At 43.8% G+C, this 12,389-nt stretch overlaps 1 protein-coding gene across 2 annotated transcripts in view; it reads left to right on the top strand.

Moving 5' to 3' along the window:
• Window positions 1-10,412, top strand: part of hm13 (histocompatibility (minor) 13) — a 66,719-nt gene extending 56,307 nt beyond the window's left edge. Inside the window, exon 13 of one of the 2 annotated variants that reach the window (XR_011596116.1) lies at window positions 6,910-6,990. Coding sequence is in view for 1 of the 2 variants with exons in the window: in XM_070896286.1 (XP_070752387.1) it covers window positions 6,910-6,994 (85 nt within the window). In the remaining variant the exon portion in view is untranslated. Of the gene's footprint in view, window positions 1-6,909 lie in introns of both variants that reach the window. The other variant, XM_070896286.1, reaches the window with a different exon arrangement.
• Window positions 10,413-12,389: the final 1,977 nt, after the last annotated feature.

The raw sequence follows: 12,389 nt of genomic DNA, 5'->3' as shown, positions 1-12,389 counted from the left end.
GGTTCAGTTTTAGCTGAAGTCTAGCCCCAAGTTGTTTAAGCATCAAGTGTTACCACACTTACCACTGGGAAATGAACACCACCCTTGCACTTTGGACACAAAGAAAAACCATGAGTGTTAAACAACCAAAATAAAACTCACAATGCGCAGCAGGGTTAGTTAGCAGTTGGAGTGGTTGAGAAAAGGAGGGGTAAAATGTCAAGTTGGATGCTTTGAGAAACTGAAACCTGAATCTGCCTTTCTCTTTTAGATGATGGATGACCTGTGTTTCCAGTGTTTTCTATTGTTTGTGTACTTTTTCAAACTAACAAGTTGGGAGGATCAGATGTAGCATCATTTAATGTTTGTGACTGCTGGCGTGAAGTGACTTCTCATTTGTGGGTGTGTAACCTGGTACTATATCCTCACCTGAGCTGGGATTGTAGTGAAGCAAATTGCCCTTGTATTGATGGTTTACCTTGGGCAGTCCGCAAGCCACGAACTGATACCATCGAGTATCCGCAGAATCCTGCCTCACAGTTCTTTCTGTTTTGATTATACTTCCCACTATTGACTTGTAGCCAGTCTGCTCAGTAAATCCCTTGCTGTTTTGAGAGGGATAGATGAATGGAAAGTCAATCAATCGTCGCATGCCTCTTGGCCAAGGATGCAGCTGAGTCAGGACAGAGGAGAGCACCAAGATGTGTAACAGGAGAAATAAATATAATGGAGCAAAAGAACCAGAGAGGAGATGAGAATATATATATTTTTTTGCAGTGTGTTAAGATCTGATTGCACTGCCTGGCAGCAGATTCAATCATAACTTTCAATGGGCAATTTGATAAATATTTGACAAAAATTTGATAAATATTTTGCAAGGCAATGGGGAAAGGGCAGAGGAATGGAACTAATTGGATAGCTCTTTCAAAGAGCTGGCACATGCACGATGGGCTGAATGGCCTCCTGTGCTGTATCATTCTATGAAAGGTGTTGAGGGAGGGGGAGGAGTAGTGAACTGGTGGAGGCCAAAGAGCTGTCATCTGTTGCAGCTATCTGTCCTTTCACTACAGTTACCATCAAACAGTCTCTGGTCCCCACCTGGTTATACTTTCTACTTTCTACTTTTCACCACCAAAAAAAAATTCAACTTTCCTCAGTAATCATGTTGTTTTTTCTCTTCCAAAAGTATGTCTAACTTATTGCTTAGGCTTAAAAGTGTGAAGTTAGCTTTTCTATATCGCAGCCTCTGTCTATTATCCCCGAAACAAGCTCAGCTTATGCTTTAAATACACACACACCACCTGATTGATGCCTCGCAACGGGAAAAGAAATGACAACAAACGTGTCCCAGGAATTATAGACACCGTATCTACATCATCTCAGTACCATCACAGAAGAGCCACGTGTGGTCTGTGGACTGTAGTTTGAGCACATCCGATTCAGATGGGAAAGTGGGGCATTTTCTTGCACCGTGATGTCTATTCAGAGGTCACAAGTGCATCATGTAACATCACTGGTACATTTGGCCAATAGTGAGCTGGTAGCAATATAATGTCCATAGGCTCAGTTTTAAATTGAATCCTTGGATAGCTGACATTTGAGCAATGACTGAGTTATCATCAGCTGATGGGCAAACTGCAATCTTAATGACAGTGCTCAATGGCAACGTTTCTTGCAGTCTTTCCAGATGTGACTGTATTATGTTGTTCTGTCACCTCTGAGTAGCTAACTCCAGATAGGAAAACTAATGCTTCGGGTAGTTTTATTGAGGATGCTCATCCAAATATTCTTTCATTAGGCTGGTTTATGTTGTGTGCAATGTATGGCTCCCATATATGTGTGCTTGCCTCATGCAGATAATGGCATGTGTCAAATTGCCCTGCATATTCACCTCACAACAGCTTGCATTTATATAGCGCCTTTAACATAAAATGTTTTGGTGCTTATTGCACGTTGTCTCTGAAGAAATATAAAGGGAAAAACTGAATGCTGGAAATTAAAATAAATACAGAAAATGTTGGAAATGCACAGTCCTCATCAGAACTGCTGGAGTATGAACGTCTAGAAAAGTAGATTGCAACGTGTGGGACCATTGAATCTTTGATTCTGGTTCCTAAAGCGAAGGAGGAAATTAGCCACACTTTTTAAAATTTGAAATGGGATACATTTTGTGCAAAGTTGGAATCTGAAGACCACTGAAGTAGGTGAATGTGTTGCAAACTTGTGGGAATGATGGGCAAGTTCCAGCATCCGTGATGTTGTAGATGGCAGCAAGTTTCAAGAATCACAGCCCTGCAACAGAGAGAAGAAAATGTTGGTCAAGCTGCCTTTGGAGTTTCTTGCGGGTAATAAGATGTGGAAGATGCTGCAATTTTTATTTGTGTTTTAGGAATTGTCAAGCTTAATTCATAGTGACTAACTTTACTGGAAAGCAGTTTAGTGGAGGAAAGGGAAAACCCATTATGTTTCAATTAGGCTGACTTTATAAACGAGCCCTTTATTCCCCACAAGTTCCCAGGTTACTCATTCCTAGCTGATCTCCAAAGCAGCAACAGGTGCACCAATAGTTGTATAGTGACCCCTTGTTGGAAGTGCATGTGTGTGGATGGTGGATGAATGCAAGATCGAACTTGGCTTTGACATTCTCTGCAGTCAAAATACCCTGCTGATATTCACTGTCCAGATTTGTGCATGAATGACTGACTGTGAAGTATTAGAGAGTGACTGCTATCTGGACCCAAGGCGCAGTGACTGGGTCAACTCCTTCAGGCAGAGAGGGGTGAAAATTGAAGAGAACATAAGAATTAGGAGCAGGAGTAGGCCATTCGGCCCCTTGAGCCCGCTCCGCCATTCAATAAGCTCATGGCTGATCTATGTCTACTCCTTTCCTGCACTATCCCCATGTCCCTTGATTCCCTTAATATCCAAAAATCTATCAATCTATGAACCACCACTGCCCTCGGATAGAGAATTCCAAAGATTGACCATTCCTCTGAGTGAAGAGCTGGATTAGGGAGAAAGCATTATGCCATAAATGCAGCTCAACTAATATTTTTAACTAAGTGCTGCAGTGTCTGTTTTAAGTAAGAAGGCCCTAGGTTTGGTACTTGGTCAGTGCAGCTGGGAGAGCATCCCGCACCCTATGGCTGTGTCTTGGGATGTGCGGAGGGAGGAAATTTGGCCATAGTTCCTATTTGATAACTATCAAGTAACCTTTGTTGGAAAATGTATCTGTCGACATTGAATGAGAAGGAGATCACCTTCAGCTGTGAGAACCTCCTCTCTCTCTCTCTCTCTCTCTCTCTCTCTCTCTCTCTCTCTCTCTCTCTCTCTCTCTCTCTCCTACCCCCCCCCCTCCCCCAAAAGGTCATTTAGCTTAATACTTTGATATTTAACTCCTTTTAATTCTGTAACTTAAAAATAAAAAATATAACACCGCCTAAATAAATGAGCCAATATTATACTTTTTTAAAGTTTAATAACCACATAGATCAAATAGAATCATTCTGATGCTGCTCCCAGTCTTTCCATGTTGCTGTCACTTGCAGTGGCCCTATTGTTGAAGGAAGTTTAGCTCTTTTATAGTAAAGTGATGCTGCAGTCGTGCATTGCACAAATTCTGGATCAGTCCGGTTATTCTTGCAGGCGGTTGCGCACAAGTGTTCAGAGTAGTTCCACTCCAGACCTGCCCATCTTCAGGGACAACTGAACTTCAAATAAGTTACTTTTGGATGTGTTGAATTACATAAAATGCCATATATTGAAAGAAAGGCTTGCATTTATATGGTGCATTTCATGACTTTGGGATGTCCCAAAGCGCTTTACACTTCAAAAGTATTTAATTGCCTGTCGTCATTGTTGTAATGTAGGAAACACGGGAGTCAATTTTGCACACAGCAGGGTCTCATAAACAGCGATGAGATAATGACCAATTTTAGTGGTGTTGGTTGAGGGATAAATATTGGTTTGGATGCTGGAGGGAATGCACCTGCTCTTCGAATAACACCACATGATCTTTTATGTTCACCATATGTTAGGGCAGACGTGGCCTATGGTTTAAGGTACCGAGGATCAAAATTGCAGTTGCACCTTAACTTCCCCACACAAATTGCCAACCTGGTCCCTACAGAAAAGAACATTGAGGGCTGCACTTGTACACTACTTGTACAGTTGGATGTCAAATGCTCACTTGTAGGGAGTCCAAAACTAGGGGACATAAATATAAGATAGTCACTAATAAATCCAATAAAGAAATCGGTAGAAATGTCTTTGCCCAGAAACTGGTTACACTGTGGAACTTGCATGGAGCAGCAGAGGTGAATAACGTAGATGCCTCTCAAGCTAAATAAGTACATGAGGGAGAAAAGAATAGAAGGATATACAGGTAGGGTGGGAAGGGGCTGATGTGGAGCATAAATACCAGCACAGAGCAGTAGGACCAAATGGCCAGTTGCAGTGATGTGAATTCTATGTAGAATAGGTTTGACCATTGGGGGGATAGGGAGGGGCACCAGTAAATGGGGGATAGGGGAAGCAGCCCACACTGCGATATGTGTACGCACTAGGTCCATGCAACAGAGCAGGTCGCCAGTCGTCCTGGTTAACCCTTACCACTGGATAAAGGCCTATCTGTCAAGCCCGTGTGGTGGCTGATGTGCAACGGTCACCACACGTAAAAAAATCCACGCACAGGCACCTTCCACCCCCTCAATTGGAATTCAGGATTGGAACATCGGATCCTTCATTGAAACATCTGTGAACTCATGTGGAAGCAAGTCATCCTTGTTCGAGGGACCACCGATGATGATGATGATGAGGTTTGACCAAGGCCTTGGGAGCAGATTAGCTGTCTGCTTTTTCGGGTTGGGATCAGTGTGTGGTATCGGGAGGCAAAAAGAGAAATTGGCGGCCACAGTTCCAGAGAGCCTTTGGCGCATTGTGCTATCCTCCTGTGTTGATCTCCATGTTAGCTGCACTCTGAAGTGTGCAACAATAGCAGCGGACCTAATCTCACAACAGTGCCTATCAGTCAGTAATTTCTAAATCTGAGTAAAGGTTTAACGTAGTTAACTTCAGCCTTTTGGTGAGTGACTGCAGAAATGGAGTTTCATTGCACTGAGAAAACTGAAGGCAAATTCCTGTACACAACACACCACCTTTCAACAACAACCTGCATTTATACAGTGCCTTTAACGTAGTAAAACATTCCAAGGCACCTCACAGGAGCATTCTCAAACAAAATTTGACACCAAACCACATAAATATTAGGATAGGTGCCGGTCAGTGTAAGATCTTAAGGAGTGTCTTCAAGGAGGTGGAGAGGTTTAGCGAATGAATTCTAGCGCATAGGGCCTAGGCAGCTAAAGCCACGGCCACCAATGGCCCAGCGATGAAAATCGGGGATGCACAAGAGGCCAGAATTGAAGGAACACAAAGATCTCGGAGGGTTGGAGGAAGCTACAGAGGTGGGTTCGGGAGGGGGCAAGGCCATGGAGTGTTTTGAAAACGAGGATGAGAAATTTAAAATTGAGGCGTTGCTGGACGAGATGCATGATGCATGCCAAAAGATCCAGAAACTGGTTCTTTTGCAGTTAATCTGAACCGGTATCTCCTAATTTTGATCAACTTTGTTTCGGGAGGAGTGGAGGAAAGGTTGGGATCAATTTGCTGTACTGCTAGTCATTCTTGCATTTCTCCCTCTTCCCCAAAAGAACAGCTTATCTTCTGGCTTTCCTCTTTCGCCCCTCCCATCTCCACCGTTGCAATATTTCTCCCTCCTAGCCTAAAGGCAGCCTTCCAGTAACTCGCCCAAGTGGCCATTCTGCACATGTGAATATTGGCAGGCTGTTGGACCCAGGAGCTTCTCGAAGCCAAGCTTGTCCTCAACCTATATCCACACATGTGCATTTTTGCAGTAGGAGTCACTGCATCAATATTGGGAATGGGAACATCGGCACCCCTTCCTCACCATCGCCCAGGGCTGCTGAGGCCTGTTGTAACACCTCAGTTGCTGCTGCAGAAGAGATTGGGTAACTTGGAATACTGACCAAGAATCAAAGCCAAAACCTTCTAGTCTTGAAGCACTGGGTGGTGCCTTTAACCATTTAGGCTTTTGGAGGAGCCTTTCTCTTATTTATTTAATTAACTTCCTTTTCTTGAAGAGTAAGCAATGGGCATCAATGCTCTCCTGCAGTTTCAATACTTGACGTATTGCTGATCGCAGCTAGTTGTCAAGCAACATCTGCAACAACTTGTATTTATATAGCGCCTTTAACGTAGTAAAACACCCCAAGGTGCTTCACAGTGATGTTATAAGTTTGTTAAAACAATAAATTTGACACCGAGCCACATAAGAAGAAATTACAGCAGATTGACCAAAAGTTTGGTCAGAGGTAGGTTTTAAGGAGCATCTTAAAGGATGAAAGAGAGGCAGAGAGGTTATGGGAGGGAGTTCCAGAGTTTAGGGCCCAGGCAACAGAAGGCACGGCCACCAATGGTTGAGCAGTTATAATCGGGGATGCTCAAGAGGGCAGAATTAGAGGAGCGCAGACATCTTGTGGGGTTGTGGGGCTGAAGGAGATTACAGAGATAGGGAGGGGCAAGGCCATGGAGGGATTTGAAAACCAGGATGAGAATTTTGAAATGGAAGCGTTGCTTAACTGGGAGCCAATGTAGGTCAGCGAGCACAGGGGTGATCGGGACTTGGTGCGAGTTAGGACATGAGCAGCCGAGTTTGAAGCAGAGTCAAGTGCTTCATTGGAGGAGACAGGAATTTAAGCGGGCCAGGGATCATGCTTCATCAGTCTCAAACTCATGGAAGCCAAGGCTTTGGAGAATAATGGAGGAAAAACAAGGCCGTTCACTTTCTAAGTATCAGCATTGATTTGATAACTTTCCAGTTGCCTTTAACTTCTCTCATTTCAAATGCAGATACGAGGAAAAGACTGGCCTTTCTGACACAGAGGCTTTGGACGAAGCCATGGACGATTTGAAGGAAAGCAAGAAGGAGCAGTAACAGGAGACACCGCGGAGCAATCAATTTCTGAAAAGAAAACTCACTCCTAACTCTCTCTTTTGTGTTCATTTCGTGCAGATACCTAAATGTACTGACATGGTCGTGTGTGTGTCTTGCGTCCCTGGCAACTTGTGGGAAACAAAAAAAAAAAGTATTTCATTACATCATGCTACGATGCTAGTTATTCAATTCCGCTTGGATGTTTTCTATGAATATGCCAATTGATTGTTTTTAAAAGAGGAAAAAAACCTGAGGGGTTGCACCAGTGCCTATCTGTAATTGTTTAATTTATTTTGACCGGATTAAAGTGATCATGACACTTTTTGAACTCAAAGGTGCCAGTATTTTTGTTTTGTTTTACAAACAAATGCAGAAAACTGAATTTTTAGAACAGCTGTACACCTAGTTCATGTTAAAAAAAAAAATTGTATTTAAACAAAAAAAGAATACATACCTCAGCTGTTTTTTTTTTACATGACTGCTTTTGCTCGTAGACTCGTGTGGTTTTTAAAAGGGAATTTAGGATTTAAATGGGCAGGCCTTTTATTTTAAACACTGATGACGACAACGGCACAGTGTCGACCTTGCGCATGCGCAACACCTAAGACACATTTGCGGAGTTTAATTAGAATGGTGTTGGGGATTAACTGCTGATACATGCTGTAGTTTTAAAGCTAACCTATACGCTGGAACTACTTTTTCTTTTAAACTAATGGACCACCTTTTTTCCTGCATTTGTTTGTTAAACAAAGGTGATCTGAGCTACCTTTAAAAGTGACAGCAGATGGGATGCACAAATTATTAACAGCAACTTTAAAAATTCCTTTGTCGCTTTGATTTTCACAGACGACTTAAATATCAACTGATATGAATATATATATATATATATTGATATGTGTACTAGCCGATGAAGTGTTGTCTGCCTGACTGTGACTCGTTCAGCATAAGTGTTCACCACAGGGTAAAAAAAACAGTATGTAGCGACATTATATTTGCTAAATGAGAGTGTGTGTATAATATCATGTTTGTAGAATTGTTTGTAGCTTTATGGAGGGACCTGAGTTTGATGCAGTGTATGTAGTAGTTGTATCATTTTACTTTTTGTTTCACATTTTTTTCCCTCTTTCTCCTCCCCCCTTACCCCCCCCCCCAGCAATGACTGATGCCAAATGCATTTGTGTGTCCTCCGGTACCTCGCCCAAGTGTGAGCTTAGATGGTGAGTGCTGTGAGAACCTGCCGATGGTGGGAGGGGAGAGACGTCCGACCCGATCTTGTCCCCATCTTCACCCGATGCCCACGTTGCACGCAGGTTCCTGCTGAGGCACCTGGACAGTGATCAGTGTCGAGAAGCCGTTTTGTGGAGTGTGGCAAAGGAGGGCTCAGTTCTTTTCCCCCCCCCCCCTCTCCAGCTCGGAATGCTGAAACAAACTGAAGTATTCGGACCCCCGAGCTCAACACGCACCAGGAATCGAACACTTCTTCCTACTCAGTAATGCACCCAGTGAACTGGTGGGGAAATTCCAGAGCTTTTCTTCCGAATAGATTGCACAAAGTCTCCACTGATCGAGCTTATTTAGATTAGACCGTTTTTTTTTTTATTTTTAGGGATGGGCTTTGCTAACCTTTCTAATATTTTCCCAGTTTAGGTCAAGCTATGCCTCAGAGGTTCCCCTCTTGGCCTTTTGCAGGCTTGTACTTGCCATTGTCTGTTACACCGCTGAGAGGGCATGTGGAGAGCCCTGCTAACGTCCATTGCTCTTGAGCCTGGTGTTCTACGCAGTGGGACATGGGATGGATAAGGAAGCCTTGTATTGTGGATAATTTTTTTCCTGTGGGCAAATCATTTGAATTTTCCTTGTATTCCGCCTCCTGTGTACTGTGTGTTTTGGGGGGGAGGGAGTGCAATTTTGTAGATTTTTGAAAATCTGAATTGGCATCTTTTAAACTATGCACGTCCGTGCTGTGTCTTAAATGTAATGCCAATAGCTTATCGCCGTTTGCTCTGTGATTAGAAGACGTGGGCAGTCTCGACTAATACCTTTTGCGCTTATGGTCAATGCACCATGTTAGAGTTAATGCCACAGAATTTCAGCACCCATGTCTGTTTTTGCTATTGCTTCATATCCAAACATTAAAAAAAAATTTGCAGCATTACTGTGGGGTTTGGGAATCTAGGGGGAGTGGGACTCTTATTGGGTGGACAAGAAATACTGCAATTTGAAGATGGGCTGGGGTGGTAGAAGAGTAGATAGGCTCACCTTTAAAATATTTTCTCACGGCAATTATTGAAATGTGATATTTCATGCCTCTGTTAATCTTTTATCCCTCTCCTTATGAGAAAGTAATTAATGGTGTCTCCGAATGTCACTCACTGCCAAAATCATAAAGGTAACATCATTCCAGAATGGTATTATAGGCCTCTGCCAGATTTTTTATGAGCAAGTTCCATTGGGTTAAGCTTCTTGGGTTCACGGTCTGCTTTAATATTTCAAGGTTATAATATTGAGGTTTTATTTTAAACTTTCAAATAGTTAACATTCGTCTAATGAAGCAGTATCCTCACAGAATGGCCATGTCCCGGAGTGCTCACTGTATACAGGCAGAACTACACTGATAGTGGGAGGTCTGCGGTACTACTCAGCTGCATTTGGTACCGGTCAGCAATCTGAGTCGGCCCACGGGATAGCTGATTTGGAAACGGGGGCGGGGAACGTCGCATTCGTGCAGCAGTGAGTGCTCGTGTGAAGCTAGGACAGAGTGTACAGGGAGCTTTATTCCATATCTAACTGTGCTGTGCCTGACCAGAAGTTGCTTAGTTCTAAAGTTTGGGTGCTCAAAAATGGTCCTTTCTCCAGTGCTGATACCCTTCCGCTTGATGAGCACATTTGTAGCTTTAATCTGTAGCCCTGGCAGACGATGGACATTTTTTTAAGTGCGGGAAAGGGTGTACCAGGGAGATTTTTTTTTTGACTCATGTACGCTTATCTGAAACTCAGTTTTTAAAAAAAAAAATGATGAATGATTGATGACATGTATTGCATCTGAAGTTCCTTGCGTGATTCCTTTAGAATCTTTTTTTAACATTTTCACAATTTGTGAAAAAGGGACTTCCTTCCATCCTTCCTTTACTCTTTTATCCTAATTGAAGGGGTTAGTCATCGCAGTATATTTTAGATTCAGCTGTACCGTATGCATTGGAGATTAGGTTGTGGGTAAAATTTATGAACACCGTTCTGTTTCTGCCGGGACGGGATTTAGTATTTTTTAAATGTTTCTGCTCTTTGTTCACATTTGTCTTCCCCCACCTTCCCGCCCCCACCTGCTTCTTCATTATTGTAGTAAAGCAGGCTTCTCTTGTGAGGAGCTGTGATCGATTTGCAATAAACTGTGGTGTGCACCACTGTCGATACGCGTTAAGCATTGCTGCTGTCTCCGCATTTGTTCCTGAGCACGGTCTGAGTACACTAGAGAGAGCACGTCTCCAAAAAAAAAAATCGCATTACAAGCTCCACCCAGCCTCGGGGAGAGATTGGTAAAGGCAGCGTGTATTAATCCATGGAGAATAAAAGAGATAAAAGAAAGACTTACATTTACATAGCGCCTTTACCTTTCACGACCACCGGTTGTCTCAAAGCGCCTTACAGCCAATGAAGCCCTTTTGAAATGTAGTTGCTGTTATAATGTAGGAAACACTAGAAACCACCGCAGGTCAGGGCCATAATAGGAGCAGAGGTGCGCGAGCTGGTGCAAGAGGGTGACCGACTTGAAGAAGGTCGATTGGATTGGACATCACCAAAATCAAGGTCGCTGATTGGAGCGTGGGCAGGTACAGCAAGAGAGGCGGCAGGGCAGGTACAGCAAGAGAGGCGGCAAACAGCAGAGGAGCGGCGAGGTCAGGGCGAAGGAGTGGCGAGAGATTGTAGAGCGACATGATTGGGGTCCAGGAGAGGCGTGGGCCCAGGGGCAGCACGGGCCAGCCCACACTGCAATATGTGTGCGCACTAGGTCCGTGCAGCAGAGCTGGTCTCCAGTCATCTTGGTTAATCCTTGCCACTGGACCAAGACCTAGCTCCCTTCGTTGAAACACCTGTGAACTCATCCCTTTTTAGTGTGGAAGCAAGTCATCCTCGATATAAGAGACCGCCTCAGAAGAAGTAAGAAACGTGGCAGCCAATTTGCGCACTGTAAGCTCCCGCAAACAGCAATGTGATAATGACCAGGTAATCTGTTTTAGTGATGTTGATCGAGGGATAGATATTGGTTAGTACACCGGGAATAACTCTCCTGCTCTTCTTCGAAATAGTGCCATGCGATCTTTTATGTCCACCTGAGAGAGCAGACGGGGCCTCAGTTTAACGTCTCATCTGAAAGACGGTCCCTCCCACAATGCGGCACTGCACTGGAATGTCAGCCTAGATTTTTGTGCTCAAGTCTCTGTAGCAGGGCTTGATCCTACAACCTTCTGATTCGGAGGCAAGTGTGCTACCCACTGAGCCACAGCTGACACAGTAGGGTGCAACGTAAACATAACAGAAAACATGATAAGACATAAACAAGATGTCTTACAAATTAAAAGAGTGTAAAACAAAGACAAGGACCACGAACAGTTTAAAAAAACGAGCCACCATCAACACACAAAAACAGAAAATGCTGGAAATACTCAGCAGGTCAGGCCGCATTTGTGGAGAGAAACAGAGTTAACGTTTCAGCTCGATGACCCTTTGTCAGAACTGGAAAATGTTAGCAATGTAACAGGTTTTAAGCACGTACAAAGGGGAAAACCTGTGATAGGGAGGAGGGCAGGAGAGATTACAACAATAACTTGTATTTATATAGCGCCTTTAACATAGTGAAACGTCCCAAGGCCTTTCACAGGAGTATTATGAGACAAAGAATTTGACGCCGAGCGACATAAAGGGAAATTAGGGCAGGTGACCAAAAGCTTGATCAAAGAAGTCGTTTTTAAGGAGCGCCTTAAAGGAGGAAAGAGAGTTAGAGAGACGGAGAGGTTTAGGCAACAAATTTCAGAGCTTAGGGCCTAGGCAACAGTAGGGCCACCACCATTGGTTGAGTGATTATAATCAGGAATGCTCAAGAGGGCAGCATTAGAGGAGCACAGATATCTGGGGGGGGTTATGGGGCTGGAGGAGATTACAGAGATGGGGGGGGGGGCAAGGCCATGGAGAGATTTTGATAACAAGGATGAGAATTTTGAAATCGAGGCGATGCTTAATCGGGAGCCAATGTAGGTCAGCAAGCACAAGGGGTGATGGCAATGTTCCCTTTAAGCTGCAGGCCTCACAGCTCTCTGTAGCTCCCACGCCGCCAGCTCGTCAATAGGAAAAACCGCGCATGCGTGCTTACAGGGAACATTGGATGATGGTTCAAGGCGAT

This window comes from Pristiophorus japonicus, chromosome 12 (genome assembly GCF_044704955.1).
Source record: "Pristiophorus japonicus isolate sPriJap1 chromosome 12, sPriJap1.hap1, whole genome shotgun sequence".
NCBI lineage: Eukaryota > Metazoa > Chordata > Chondrichthyes > Pristiophoridae > Pristiophorus > Pristiophorus japonicus.
This window is presented reverse-complemented; position numbering and strand designations above follow the sequence as displayed.